Below are 16,091 nucleotides of genomic sequence, written 5' to 3' on the forward strand. Positions count from 1 at the left end.
AGGGGTTAGGTTCCGGTTTTGTTTCGAAAGAATAGAATGTCAATACCAAACGTTTTGTTTTGTTTTGTCTCGTGCGGCACATTCCAAGCGTGCATTACCTAGTCCATGAAATCTAATAGATATTTAATAGACCCGAGAAATAATCTACCTAATGGAGGGGCTTTCTTCTCATCGTTTGAAAATATTCATATAGAAAACTCACTTCCGATAATGGATATTTCATAGACCCGAGAAATAATCTACCTAATGAAGGGACTTTCTTCTCATCGTTTGAAAATATTCATATAGAAAACTCACTTCCAATCTATTTTCTCCTTGAATAAAGTACGAAAAAAAAAAATCAATTCTGCTGATACAGGAAAGCCAGATTCATCACGTGCTCCAAACAATCTGAATGTCACGACAGCGATGCAAAGGCGGGCCAATCAATTAGACCGGTAAGTCTGCCATAGCCAGCAGCTTTCCTCCTCCTCCTCCTCCATCTAACCTGACTTTGCTTGCGGATGAGCACAAAGCAGTGGGGCCACAACCCTTCCCAAATCACAAGTATTTGTCAAGTATTGTTATTATTATGCGACAAAGGTTGCCTGAAACACGATGGGATATTATCAGATTTCTTATTTTATTCGTTTATTTAATTAGTAATTTAATTTAATTCATGTGATAGTGTCAAGAGTGATGGGGGGCGCGTTGTAAGTCACTGAATTTGAGGCACTCGTGATGCTCTGGGTCATGTGCCGAGAGGGTTGCCAACTTGAGGAACATGCTTAGCTCACTTCAATCGGCACCCGGTTGGGCAAATCACGTTTCTTGCTCAGGGATTTCTGGCTTGATGTCTCGTGCTTCAAGGTACTTTCGATTTGCTTCGATCAATACCCGATTGACTCGTTTTGTTGAGGAAGCGATGCATGGAGCTGATAGTATACAATCGAGTGTTTTTATACGAATTCAGCTGTTTCTTGGGCTGTAATTGATTTGATCCGGTACATTTCATGAATCTACGTGATAATTGCTCGATCTTGATAGATTGAATTCACCGGAAACCGAGATGTTCAACAAGATACTCCATATACCAAAAACTTAAGGCACGTTACTGATAAATCTATTTAAGCATCTAACAAGAATTTATCGCGTGACTTTGCAAATCCATGTAATGCATCGCTTTTGATGTCTTTGGGATTATCATTTACATGTTGATGGGCAGTATTAGTGATTGAAGATTCATATACAACATGGGCAAACTACAGGTTGTATATAAAATCCCTCCAAGGTACATAAACGAGCCTCGTAATTTAAATAACCATTGACAATTTGTCACATTAAACAAATTTTCAATGAGAATTCAACTCGTTAACAAAAGAAAGAATACAATATCTGGGCATTGAAAAACATGTCTATTCTCGAGCGGTGCTTAATATTTACTTGGATTTCTCTAATAAGTTATCTTAAAATAATAATAGAGCTATTATACGCAAAAGCTTGTTTCGTGACGTGTGCAATTAAATTTGATCATTCACTAATTAATAGGGGTGTGCAAAGGAACCGGGAACCGCCCGGAACCGGACCGGACCGGCCCGGAACCGGCGGTTCCCTTGAGGACCGGTCCGGTTCCCGGTTATAATTTACTAGAACCGGTGAGTACCGGTCAGATTCCCGGTTTTAGGCATGGAATCGCCCACTCGCCCACCCGGACCAGACCAGTAATATATATATACATATATATATAATTTTTTAGGAAAATTTTGACCAACAAAAAAAAAGAAAACATGTTTAGAAAAATGAAAACCATAAAATCCATAATTTAAAGCTCGACTCTCAACTCCCATCAACTCACGGCCACGCCTTTAGCCATTCATCGCCTCCCTCTCTCACTCTCGGTCACCTCTATTTGCGTGAAACTTGGTGGGACCGGTTCTATGGACCCACCTGGGAACCGGACCGGACCGGCGGTCCGGTTCCTGGGTGGATCCATGGAACCAACGGGCGGTTTTCGGTTTCAATTTCTCGGAACCGGTCCTTAGTGGGCGGTTTCTAATTCCATGTCGGGAACCGCCTGCCCGGACCACGCTCACCCCTACTAATTAACATCTAACACGAAGTAATTATAAGTAAGAAATTGTTGGACGCAAGTGAATAATTATCTCTGGCGAAAATATTATACATTTACAATTCGCAACCAATAACGTAGCACCGAGGTACGCTATATAAGGAAACTCGTCCGTGAATAAAAATAATACAAATAAACAATAATAAAAACAATATCTTCTCCTTTCCTGGTCAGTGTATATAACCGCGTACCAGTGTCTCCTCTGTTTCATTCTTCCTCGCCAAGCAAAGCAAAGCAAAGCAAAGCAAAGACCCACGCTGACAGACAGATAGCATAAGAGCGCGTTCAAAACTCTGAAAACCATCTCAAGATTCGCGAAACACACCCCATGGATTGGGTCCGTGGCAAAGAGATTGGCCACGGCGGATTCGCCACCATCCACCTTGCGGCGCCCGCCAATACCTGCCCCTCCGACCACCCTCCGTTGATGGCCGTCAAGTCCTGCGACGCCGCCCTGTCCTCCTCCCTCAGGCACGAGAGGCAGGTCCTCAGCGAACTCGGCGACTGCCCCCGGATCGTCCGCTGCTTTGGGGACTCGATCACCGCCGAGCGCGGCGGCCAGGAGCTCTACAACGTCCTCCTCGAGTACGCCGCCGGCGGTAGCCTCGCCGACAGCCTGAAGTCCAGGGGGAAGCCCCTCTCGGAGGCCGAGATCAGACGCCACACGAGGTCGATCCTGGAGGGCCTGGAGTTCGTCCACTCCAAAGGGTTCGTCCACTGCGACGTCAAGCTCCAGAACATCCTCGTATTCCCCAACGGTGCCGAAGAAGTCAAGATCGCCGATTTCGGCCTCGCGAAGAGAGCTGGCGAGCGGTTGGCGAAGGGTGGGAAACAGGGCGGGTTCGAGTGGCGAGGCACGCCCATGTACATGGCGCCGGAGTCAGTGAACCGCAACGAGTACGAGCCGCCGTCGGACGTCTGGGCGCTCGGGTGCGCGGTGGTAGAGATGGCGACGGGGAGGCCGGCATGGGGGTCGCGGGCCGAGTCGAACGCCTACGCCCTCATGATCAGAATCGGGGTCGGAGACGCAATCCCAGAGATGCCCGAGGGACTGTCCGAGCAGGGTAAGGACTTCTTGATGAAGTGCTTCGCAAAGAACCCGAAGAAGAGGTGGACGGCCCGTATGCTCTTGAAGCACCCCTTCCTTGCCCTCGACTGCGTCAACGATGACGAGGACGTTGTAAGAGATTGCGGAGTCGAATTCGAGGATTCCTCTCCGAGGTGCCACTTCGATTTCGAAGACTGGGCTTCGGTGCAATGTTCAAGAAGGAGCTGGGAATCGGGCTCGCTTTCGCCCTCGTCTGAGACGGATTCTGATCCGTCATTCACTGGAGAGCTCACTGCATTGGAGATCACAGCGGATTCTTCATCGGCGATCAATCGGATTGGTAAATTGGCAAGCCACGAGAGGCCTAATTGGGAACATTCCGAAGGTTGGGTGACCGTTCGATGATCAGAATTCATCGGCTTAGCTAGAACAGAGCAGGGTCTTGGATGATTTTTTTTTTTGGGGGGTCAATCCGAGGGCTCTGATTCAGTTGATTCGTTTTTTGTTTTTTGTTTTCTTTTACGACTGTGGATATTGATTCGGTTATTACAGACGAGAGATGTACAGACAGATTCTATTGTGATGCAATTGGAACAGAAAAATCATATCTTTTTTTGCGGCTGCAAGTAGTTGTGCAAGTAAGTTGGACTGTGAATGCTCTGCAACTCCTTTCAGTTGATTGGCGACTCTCGTGTGATGAGAGCGCTGTTTCTGCTCGGAAACAGTTCATCGTCGACTGCGGTGAAGCAGTTACGATTTTACGAAGACGACTTCTTTTTTTTAAGTTATCTAACAAATGCTTTCCGAGATATATTTGTGAACCGTACTTGCCAATTAAGGATAACTAAGTAATTGAATTTTCAATTACAGATTTGGCTATATCAAAACCAAATATGAGATTTGTGCATTATTTATGAATTCAATAATGGCGAGTCATACTAGGGGAAAATTATGTTGAAAAAAACACTAATCTATTATATGGCTGCTAATTAACAATATTGTCTTTTCGACCAATGTTGACCAGAAATCGCTGACGTGAAGGTCAGCACCACTCGTCCTATGTGGTGGCACAGCTGACATTCACGTTGACAATTTTGTTTATTATTTCTTTGAAAATTTTCTACATTTTTTTTCTTTTTTGTTTTGTTCCTTCTTCCTTTGACGACTATCCTTCTTCTTTCGCCAGTCGTCAGAGGAAGAAGGAACAATAACAAAAAGAAAAGGAAAAACAAGAATAAATATTTATAAAATATAAAAATTGTAAAAGATCGTCCACGTCACACAGGCTATGCCAAGTAAGATGGCTAGCGTCCATGTCAGTGATTTCCGATCAAAATAGGTCAAAAGGACTACATTGCAATTTGTCAAAAGGTTTTATACTAAATTGACAAAATTGAAAAATTTTATAATTGAATTGACCGTCATATAATAGGTTTAAGAATGTTTGGACATTCATCCCTATACATGTTAATATTTGTTTTAGTATCTCTCACATTTTCTTAGAGGTTTTCTTCACCTTGTGTCTTAAAGTTCAAGTGTTAATGGTGTTAAAAAAAAGTCCAATATAAAAAAGTTAGGATAGTGTGGAGCAATTAATATATCACAATTAACTCATAACTTATTTTCTTAAGGTTTTGAACGAAGGCGAATCTAATTGGATACATTGAAGAGTTTGGACTTAAGTTTTTTTTTGATAATCTCCTTGGGTGAATGTATCAAGTATCTACTACGCATCTCATGATCAACGTAGTTTTGGGGGGAAATTGCCATTATAGTTGATCTAAAAGAGGCAACTAGAGGAGAGCGGCCTTGAGTTTGCCATGATGGTTGCTGCTGCTATACATAACAACAATTTGGAGATGCACCTTATTTCCCATACCCACTAGGATGAAATAGAATTGCGAATCAATTTCACGCGATACGCCTCACCAGATACAAATATAAGCACGACGTTTTTATAAAAATGGTACATGTATGTGATCTTGTCATCTTTACAAAAGTAGTGTCTTTCAAAAGGAATGTACACTAACAAAGTCGAAACACGACCATCGTCGATGTCCTTATGAATCCCATTCATCTCATGAGTGAATCCATGCGGCCTCTGGAATGAATCCACGCGGTTATTTTTTGACGTCACGAATGAGCTAAAAGCCAGTCAAAAAGAGGCGTGCACCAGATGCAAAAACCTAAACGACAATCTTTGATTTGGTCCTTCCCGAAATTCATGCGGCGGCGAGGGATGAAAGAGGTAAATATCCTTTTGACATTTCTCACGAACCATCCAAACCCGTCGCAATGAAAAACATTTAAATCCAGCACGCTGTCGAAAAACAGAAGTCCATTTTTATTTTCTATTTTTTTTATTTACTTACGTTGTGTTGGGGGAAGCAACGAAGAAACGGTAGGGATTTGGTCTGCGCACGTGAAAGCCCCACGTGAGCTTTAGATTCCACGATCTTGAGAAGCCTCGGTTGACTTGGGTTTCGGCAATAGTCGAAACTTTGCTGCGTTCCCTTAAAACCGCCCCGAGAGCTCAAGTTAGCAAAGTTTCGTAAAAGACCCGTCACGATTCTCGACGTGTCGATTTTTCCGATAAATGTTTTAGTCAAAATCTCGAGTAAATCTTTTCGTTAACACGACGCTAATTTCGGGTTAACTACGTTTCGATGTATGAGACGCCTTTTTATCGGTCACGAACTCGAGTTTTTTTTTTTTTCTTCTTTATTACGTACGGAATAAAGAACTAAAGTCAATCCCATCAGAAAAGGGCAGCGAAATGGGAAGACGACGGAACGTGCAGCCGTCGCCGATATGGATGGACGGCCACCGGATGCACCCGAATGGTGGCGGCCCACCCGCCGGAGGGAGTTATTTCTGTGCAGCTGCGCACTTTGCGGAGTGCGCGCAATCCAGATCGGCGCCTTTTCGTGCTCGGGCAAAGGGAGGTGGGACCCAAATGCAGTGACCCAAGTTGTGAGGATCTTTTTTCTTCTGATCTTTCGTGTGTCGGTGATTTACAGATGACGAGGAGGAGGAGGACGATGATGCGGCAGGCGCCGTTTTCTTCTCTGGCCGTTGGTTTTTGCTTTTGGCCTTTCGGTGCTGCACGAGGCTCGAGCGCTCCTTCGCTTTGACGGCGACGTCGCCAAGTTGCGGCGATCTTTCTGGCATGGCTCCACCGGTCGATTCCCTCCCCATGTTCCGAATTTTGGTATATCTTTGACCCAAAAAGTGCGCCCCCCCACACTTCTATTCGTCAACCCGTGGCCACAGAGGGATGAAAAGCCATCAGAAAGTTTGCTTCCATCGAATCTTGCATTGTCGTTTGTGTCGTCACAAATTGATCGTTCCAGGTGGCATCGATATCGTCTGCTTTTTTTCAGATAGTATTTCCGGTCGACATTGACAAATGTGACAGCTTCAACCGTGCCGGAATTAGCCACAGAAGGACCCGATTGGAAAAACTCGAGTGGAAGGTTTCGATTTTACTAGAGATAAGTGCATCGAAAGTCGTAAAACTCGTAACGAAAATGTAATTGAGTACTAAAATTTACAAAGAGTGCAATCGAGTTCTTAAACTTGTCATCATAGTGATATTGAGTCCTGCAACTTTCAAAAAATGTAACCAAATCTTAAAACTCGTTAGCATTTTCCATTTGTCAAGTTGGACAGAGTTAATGGAAGTATTTGATTGCACAAACTTAATAAGTTTTAGGACTTGATTGCACATTTTGAAAATTTTAGGACTACATTTCATTTTCGTGATAAGTTTCAAGAACTCTAATACACTTATCCCATTCCATTATCTGCAAGTTCATGAAATATATTGGTGAAAATTGTATAAGCCCTAGTGGACCATCCGAGTGGGCCACTTGCGGAGTTCACTCAGGACCCGCCTCTTGTGCCAGGGGGAGGAAGAGAGGACCGCGTCGCAGGACTTGATGGCCATCACCGAAGGGTGGTGGGAGGGATAGTTTTTGGCTGGCATGGCGAGGTGGATGGTGGCGAAGCCGCCGTGGCCAATTTCTTTGCCACCGACCCAATCCATGGTTTCGCGAATCTTGAGAGTGTTTACGGGGTTTCTAGAGAAGTTTTAAGAGAGAGAGAGAGAGAGAGAGAGAGAGAGAGAGAGAGAGAGAGAGAGAGAGAGAGAGAGAGAGAGAGAGAGAGAGAATGGCCGGGCTCTTTGTTTTTTAAATTTTATAATTATTACTATTTATTTATTTTTTCAATTTTATTTGTGATTAGGAAGATGAGGCCATTTTTTTATTTATTTATTGTTATTTCGTTTCGGTTAGATTTTGAAATGAGCACGTAAAATATAATAATATCGAGGGGGGAAGACCCACAAGAGTTTTCTCATTTGGCTGAAATAGCGGATTTCAGTTCTAGATTCTTTAATTTGGGAAAAATGAATGAAAGAAAGAAATAAAAGAAACTGAAACCTGTTTGGCGTGAATTGTGAAGGGATTACGAGATAATTATTCACTTTGCACGCCACGTGGAATTTACAATTTTCATTAGTCCACGTTAAATCTTAATTAGCGAACGTCAAATTTCTTGTCAGTGACTCCGATATATAATAGATTGTGCAAATCACGAGAGAAGCTGTCCCTTTTGATAGCTTTATTAGTATTTTAAGCTAACTCATGAATGATATTCAAGAAAATACTAAAGTTTCATTTGTTTTGCGAAAAATGATTGATCTGAAAAATAGTTTCCTAAAAATGATCACTTATATTGTTTATAAAAAAAATGAAAGATAAATATTTTTATTGTTCTTGAAAAAATTTAGATAGAAATTATTGTCGATAATAAAAATATTTTCTATTAACTAATTATTTTAAGCGGTACAAGCGATCGTTTTTAGAAAAATAGTTTTTAAATTACTTAATTTCCTCAAAAAAAATGGAGCTGAAGGATCGCTCGAGCATGCACAAGTTTTTAATGCACTGGATAATTATAATCTTTTTTGGGTAACTCGGCAAATTCAACAAATATTCGTTTGATCGATCCGACCTTCTTGCTAGTTGCTAAACATGCTTAAGCTTATCTTGGTTAATGCTTAGCAGAGTAGTGACGAAACGGATTAAGATCCTTGATTAAGATTTAGGCTCCGTTTGTTTGGCGGAAAATATTCTCCTTTTGGAAAATATTTTCCCGGAAGTCATTTTCCTGGAAAATGTTTTCCCGGAACATAATTTTCCGGTGCTCGGCGATCAATATGAAAAAGTTTCGGAAAATATTTTTCGTCGGCGACCGGCGACCGGTGGCGGCGGCGGCGGCGGCGACGGCGGCGGCGACGGCGGGTGGCCGTCGACCGGCAGCCGCGGCGACGGTAACCGGTGGCGGCGGGCGGCGGCGGCCGGGCGACCGGGCGGCGGCCGGCGACCGGCGGGCGCGGCGACCGGGCGGCGACCGCCAACCGGGCGCGGGCGGCGACCGGGCGCGGCGGCGGCCGGGCGGCGGCGGCGGGCGGCGGGCGGGCGGCGGCGACCGCGGCGGGGCGGCGGCGGCGGCGGCGGCGGGCGGGCGGCCGCAACGGCGGTGACCGGCGATCAACTTCCTCTTCCACGGAAAATATTTTCCCTCCCATGGGCAATTTTGCCTTCACTTTGGGGAAAATGATTTCCTCTTTATGAAAAGAGGAAATCATTTTCCTCAAAACAACGAAGGATTTGAGGGTGGGGAAGCGGAAAACATTTTCCGCCCCCGAACATAGGAAAACGCGAAAAATGTTTTTCGGAAAAATATTTTTCTGCAAACGAACACAGCCTTAATGTTTTGTGGGTTCAATGGATCAAGTCAGGGACTGCAAAGCGATGTGCTTCTTTTTTTTTCTTTTCTTTTTTTCTGGAGGTCCTTCGTTCTAATCCAGATTAAAATGGAAGATGTTAGGTTTCCACTTCCACTTGCACATGGAAACAAAATAAAATATATAATTTTTTTTGCTCCAATTGGATGATGTATCAATTCCGCTAGTATGATCAAATCAATCCACTTGACCCACATGAACACTTGTTTTGACTTTTCCTAAGACTGGGAGCGCTCAACATACGAGGAAATTGTTAACATACAAAGTGATTATTTTCAGTTGGACAATAAATTGAAGGGATAATGACACAAACAGTCTCTGAATTTTGGTTTAATGTGCAATTTAGTCCATAAACTTTTAATTTATTCAATGTAATCCCTGAACTTTAGCCAAATATTCAATGTGATCCCTGAACTTTTAATTTATTCAATGTTATCCCCGGACTTTTGATACATATTTAATTTAGTCCATGAACTATATGAAAATGTTAAATATAGTCCCTGGACTTGAATTAATAGAATGACTATATTAAATATTTTAATACAGTTCAGGGATTAAATTGAACATGTATAAAAAATTTATGAATCACGTTGAACAAATTAAAAGTTTAAGGACCACATTGCACATTGGATTAAAGTTTAAGGACTACATTGAACAAATTAAAAGTTCAAGAATTACATTTCACATTGGGCCAAAGTTCAAGGATCAATTCCTTAGTAACCTCGCTCCCAGGGCATGGAGAAGGGGAGGCTGCCTGTGCGACTTCCATAGGAACGACAGGTTCCATCGAACATGAGTCTTTACAATGGGCAGTCCTTGATTTTCTTTTTATAAATAGTTATGTCTTGCCCATCATAATCTTTCACTATTTAAGGTATAGTGCCTATCCACATAGACGCAGCTATTAATACCCCTTTCCCCCAAAAACATGGCCAACCCGTTGCCCCAGTCGGAATAAGTTTGTCTGTTTGCTAATACCTATTTTTTTTTCCAATAATTTATTTATTATCCCTAAAGAGTGCCAACATGTCTTATGTAATTTTAACATAGTAATAACTCATTATATTCAACTATTATGAAAACTTATAAAAAAATTACATAAGACATGTTGGCTATCTTTAGGGGAAAGTAATATATTATATTGTATGGCATTAGCATAGTAAGCCAATAGGGGCAATTCAAGTTTATATCGTGTTCAAACAAAATCAAACGTCGAAATGTGAAAGCCAAGTTTTTTACGTCATCCGATTTCAATACGAAGGACAGTGAAAAATACCGAATTTAGTTTGGTATTGATTTCACCAAATTTTCAGGTCCAATCAAACCAAATCGATGAGCTCATTACATTTATGATATTATCAATATCCCCTTGCTTTTTAGACTATGGCTAATATTTTCCGGGAGATGGTTCTTTTTTCCTCTAGAATTGGTCAAAAGGTAGAACCGACAAATTAAACATCAAATTTTTCTTTTTAATTTTTAAATTAAATATTCAAAATCGAAACCAAGCTAATTTGTGAAATTGGTTCGAGATAGAAACTTTAATGGGTTTATTTTATTTTAATTTGTTGAAAAAGCTTTTCCAAATCCACATATTTTGGGGGTGGTTGATCGGCCTTCAATTGAACCAAGGCATGAAAGATTCCTGGCTAGCTGACACTAGTGGTGAGCATGATTTCAGGTTCTATCCTCGAACTTGAGAACCAGACCAATGGGACCCTGTAGGTTCCACGTTTCAGGTTCCAAGGTATGCATGATAGGTTCTAAATTTAAAAAACTGGGGAATCTGTTTCGTTGGATAGGTTCCAGGTTCTAAGTAGGTAGAGCCTGGAACCTGAACCTGTTTTCTCGTGATCCTTCAATGTTTCATGACATTAGATGATGAGTATATAATCCGGAATCACTAGTCTGGGCTTTCATTTTATAGGTAGGTTTCAGGTTTCAAGTTTCGACGGGTAGATTCTAGGTTCCAAAATATGAGGAACTTGTATCCGATGGTAGGTTCCAGGTTCCATGTGGAACCTGTAAGGAACCTGGAACCGCTCACCTCTAGCCGACACCAACCATTAAGAAAAATGGATTAAGCCATTCTTTTACCATGTCGTTCACTTAATTAATTTATATGACCAATAATTAGGAGGGATTCAGATGATAGTGGGTGAGAATGGTTGGTCAAAGATAATAATAATAATAATAATAATAATAATAATAATGTGTGTGAATGCACTGAGACCCCCCCTTTGACCGTGCCATTTATCCAAAGATCGCATGTACATACCTAGAAATATATAAAATAAAGTTAATCAATTGGAAAATAAGAATAAAAAATCAGTCAATATGTTCATCACGTTTTCCTCTCGTTGTCGAACCTCCTTTGTCGCTTTCGAGACGCAATTCGCCCGCACGTGTTGGTCGTTCCAGTCGTTTTGAGATCTGGTGGCTTTGACATTTTCCACGAGCGTATGCCCCGAACTTTGTTTTCTTCTCTGAAAAAGGGAAAACTTCACGTTCTTCCTAGACATGTTCATTGACATCGTTCAAAATTGACGTTTAGGAAAACGTGAATAATTCCAAGGAATAATCGGTCGAGTCTCGTTTGGTCGAGGAAGGTACACCTACCATTTGTTCGCTCCTAAGAAAAACAAGTTTCATCAAACTAAATAGTCTCCCACTATTCCTTATTTTATTTGGCCTTGACTACGAAATACCTTCATCGAAAATCATTCTTCAAAGAGGACAAATCCTGTGGCGATTCCAGACATGACATTTGAAATTTAATCGAAATTTAATCGAGAATCATTCTTCAACGGAATTTAATCCAAGTCAAAATACACAATATTTTGTCGAAATTTAGTCAAGGACAAAGCGAGATAACAACAATATACAGCGTCAGAATTTAATCGACGACGAGATATTTGAAAACTACAACTATGATATAGGAATTGAAAGATAATAGGTTTTGATTGTTTTGCAAGGAACCTACGACACACAAGTGTCAATATTTATAGTGTTTACAATGTAACCGCCCATAAGCAGTTTTTCAGTGATTTCATCCATGTCTTCACATCTCCAAAGTTTTCGCCTCAATATTTTCACGTTGCCACGATGTCTAACCTCCAGGCAGTTACTCCTTCAGAGTCGTGTCTTGATTCTCCAACTTCTGTTGTGCTCTATTGTCTATTCTACAGGCACTTTCTAATTTGAATGCCACTATGCTTGAATCTCCCATCCGATTTGCCCGCAAAATGGTTAGTTTTCACATGATTTCTTATCTAATTGTCGGTTGATGCCATTCAATCGATGCCTTCGCTTTTATCAGCATTTAGTCAACTCTATTATGAGAATCTTTAGCCAATCGTCATCGGATAAGTATGAACATCGGCAAAAAACTCCCATGACCAGTATGGCCATCAATGAGGACTCCTGTAATAAGCATCCTGTCGATAGTTCCTTTACCTGGCTTCAGGTTATATACTCAAATCGATATCATGCGGATTATGATAACTTGATTAAGTTTTTGGTATAAACAGGTCATAAGTAGCTGAATAGTGCACGGGTCCATCTAAATAAAAATATAAAAATAAGGAATAAGATCCAAAGTAGTTGTCATTAGCCATAATCCTTGAAAGCCGCGTGTTTTAAATCCTTTTATTTCAATTGTCTTAACCCTTCTGTAAGATAACTTCGCAAAGTTTGGAGCACTAATTGAGGGTCATTATTCAATTTAAAGAAAAAAACTCCTAATATAAGAGAGTATAGTTCCCATTAGATTGATCTTGTGAGGTTTAGTAAGACTGATGATATGTCCCCGACGTCAAAATTTCATGTTGCAGATTGGAGTCATCGTATAATAAAACTAATTAACTCGTGAAAAAAGGATAAAAGCTTTAGGGGCGAGGCTTGTATGTACCAAATTTTTTCGTCCGCCGCATTTTCATAACATCATTAGTCTAATCTTAAGAATCTAAATGTAACATCTTGGATCTAACTTTCACGTACCGAATTAAGTCCACGATTTTCGACATAGCTGTAGTAAGGTGACTTTCTAATCGGGGTAATTTTCGCCGGTGACTGAGTTAGGTCAGCAATGACGTTGGGTCATGGTCAACAAAGAGCAACACGTGTCTCACGCCGGTGTGTGAACAGAGGGAACCTTAATGTTCACAAGGATGGTCAGCTCAAGGAAGAGAAAGTCCTGTACTTGTGCTGCCAAGAACACAAGATTTTGCAGACACACGTTGGCACGCTCTGCATAAGAATAGAGTGTCGATTCTTTTCTTATGAATCTCATAATTCAAGTCGTAATCATGTGAACAATGATGCGTAATTTAATTCCGGTGCTGGAAATATTTTAGTGATTTTGCATTCTGCTACGTGTTTCCTACTAATATTTGGTGATTCGTTGTAGGGGTCATCAGTTTAGAACTTTTGCAAGCCACCCTTAAGTTCCGGTTTGGAAAAGTTGAAAACGGAAGTTAAACCGATTATCCGCGGAATTGGCTTAAAAATGAAATGGCCGGTTCAAGGCTCGTTTCCGATTGGAGTGGGGTAGATATGGCTTGTGTACTAGGCATAAATTCGCATTCGGTAGCATGGCAATAACGGACTTGCTTGAAATGAGCAATAATTGTGGTGCAACCCGAGCATCCCAATCGCGAGCATCCTATTTTTTAATGCCCGGGGAGGCTAGTTAGTGCCGGCCGGTAATGTCATGTCACCAAGCAAGAAAATGTTATAGATATGATATTTTTTGTAGCTTGTGTTACGTAATTTCTTGTTAGTAAACTGGCACGAATTAACCTCGTACTTGTCATTTGCAACTTGTTATTTCTTCATGCTTTTGTTAATGATTGGCCACGGGGCACTTTTGAAGTTCACTTTATTTGGAATAATTCAATTTTCAAGGCACCGTTATTTATTGTACGTGTAACAACTAGTTTATTGAAAACTGTGAAATTTCCTTAATTTGTTGCTTAAAAGCCATTCTTGAGGGCACTCATTAATAAAATCATTTTTTCAATAAGGTATAAGAGGTATAATACCGGTTCAAGGATTTCAAAATCGAGAACCAGGATCGATCATTTAGTTAGCTTTTTAATGTCATTGAAAATTACTTAATCATCTCGATCCGGTGTGTTTACTTTTTATTAAGTAAAGAAAAAAAAACCATCCAGGTCCAATCACGTGCATGCACTGAACGCTCGACAAATGTTTACTTTCCCACCTTAATATAAATAATTCCGTATTTACGCTTTGTTGACTCGTGTATCGAGTTCATAAAATTAAGTGGAAATTTCATGGATCCGAGAAATAATCTACCTAACATGGGACTATCTTCTCGTCATATGAGAATCAACTAACGTAAAAATTTAGTTACCTTATCACAAGATCTATCTCCTCTTTTAGCTGTCAATTGTCATAAAAAAAAAATCACTTCCGATCTATTTTTCCCCTTGAATAAGTACAAAAAAATCAATTTTGCCATTACAAGAAAGCCAGCTTCATCACGTTCTCCAAACCATCTGCATGTCATGACAGTGATGCGAAGGCGGGCCAATCAATTTGACCGGCAAGTCCGCGATGGACTTCAGTTTTCTTCTTCTTCTTCTTTGTCTTCATCTAACCCTAAGTGGGGCCACCAAAACCTTCTTAAATCCCAAGCATAATGTCAAGTTTTAGGTTAAAAAAACAAATTATTTAGATGTCTATATTAAGGCTGTTACTGTTACGCGACAAAGGTTGCATTAAAGATGATGGGATATTTATCGATTTCTTATTTTTTTATTATTTACTTAATAATTTCATTTATTTAATGCGATAGTGCCAAGAGGGATGGGGGAGTGTGTAATAAGTAGACAGCTAACTTGAAGATGAGGGGGGAGACGAGTCACCGAATTCAAGGCACTCGTGCAGCTCTGCTAGATCATGTGCTGATAGAGTTGCCAACTTGAGGAACAGGCTTTTTAGTTCACTTCAATCAATACCCAAGTTGGGCAACCATGTTCCTTGCTCAGTGATTTCTGGTTTGATGTTTCGTGCATGAAGATACTTCCGATTCGCTTCCATCAGTACTCAATAAGACTCGGTTTTATAGAGTACGCGATGAATGGAACTGATCATATACAATCGAGGGTTTTAATTTGAATTTGTCTCTTTCTTGGATTGTTACGGATTTTTTATCCGGGTTTATATCATGGCCTATGTGCAATAATTACTCAATCTTGAAAGATTGGATTCACTTGAAATCGAGATGTTCAACAAGAAACTTTCCATAGTATTACAAAAAAACAAGATACTTTCCATACAAAAGTTTTCGGCGCATCAACTAGTAAATCTATTCAAGCATGCAAAAAGATTTTCTCGCATGACTTAGTAAATCTATTTTGTGCACCCGTTTTGTTATCTGTAGTGTTATCATTCATATGTTAATGAGTCATATTAGAGATACTAAGTACGGGTGAGGTTTTGTAGAATGGGTAGGTTTTAGATCTAGAACTTGGAATCTATCAAGTATATCCTGAAATTGACCCTATGGGTCCGATTTGATTCCGGGGTCTATCCAAGAATTGACTAATTCTTTTTTTTTTGTTTCATTATTTTTTAATTCCTTGAAAGGACACATTTTAGAAAAACATCCTCTTATTCACAATCAAGACAAATAGCAGTTGCAGAAAAATAGTAGACCAACAAAACGACGATAAGTATGGTACAAAACAAAGAGAAATACAAAGCAATTACGAAATGTCCAACTCATCCCTTAGTCAAGCAAATAAGAGAAATTCCCATCCGCCAAAAGTAACGAAAGGAATTACGAAATAAAAAGAAATGTTTATCGATTTAGTTCCGCATCTAGAATTGGGAATCGGACTGGTAATAGCCAATGAATCGAACCAAAACCGGCTTGGTAAGGTCAGTCCGGTTCGATTCCAATGTCTATGATGAATTGGTGCTCACCCATAATATTAAAATTAGATACGAAATCTGTAAACTATATGTCATATGGTAAATTCCTACCGGATACATTAATGAGCCTACTAATTTAAATAATCCCTTGCACTTTGCCACATCAAACCAATCCTTATTAAATTCGCGGTGTTACCAAAAAGAAATGTGTCATATCT

At 40.6% G+C, this 16,091-nt stretch overlaps 1 protein-coding gene across 1 annotated transcript; it reads left to right on the plus strand.

The window, feature by feature from the left end:
- The first annotated feature begins 2,349 nt into the window (after nt 1-2,349).
- LOC115692092 (mitogen-activated protein kinase kinase kinase 20-like) lies at nt 2,350-3,771 on the plus strand. The gene has a single exon (XM_030618851.2). The coding sequence runs from the start codon at nt 2,436-2,438 to the stop codon at nt 3,558-3,560; it is 1,125 nt and encodes a 374-aa protein (XP_030474711.1). The 5' UTR covers nt 2,350-2,435; the 3' UTR covers nt 3,561-3,771.
- The last annotated feature ends 12,320 nt before the right edge of the window (nt 3,772-16,091 follow it).

The sequence above is a fragment of the Syzygium oleosum genome, unplaced genomic scaffold (assembly GCF_021117445.2).
Source record: "Syzygium oleosum isolate NSW1041296 unplaced genomic scaffold, Sole_v2.1 Sole_v2.61, whole genome shotgun sequence".
Taxonomy (NCBI): Eukaryota; Viridiplantae; Streptophyta; class Magnoliopsida; order Myrtales; family Myrtaceae; genus Syzygium; species Syzygium oleosum.

Coding starts and splice junctions, on each gene's coding strand:
- LOC115692092 (XM_030618851.2), top strand. CDS start 2,436: ATGGATTGGGTCCGTGGCAAAGAGATTGGCCACGGCGGATTCGCCACC.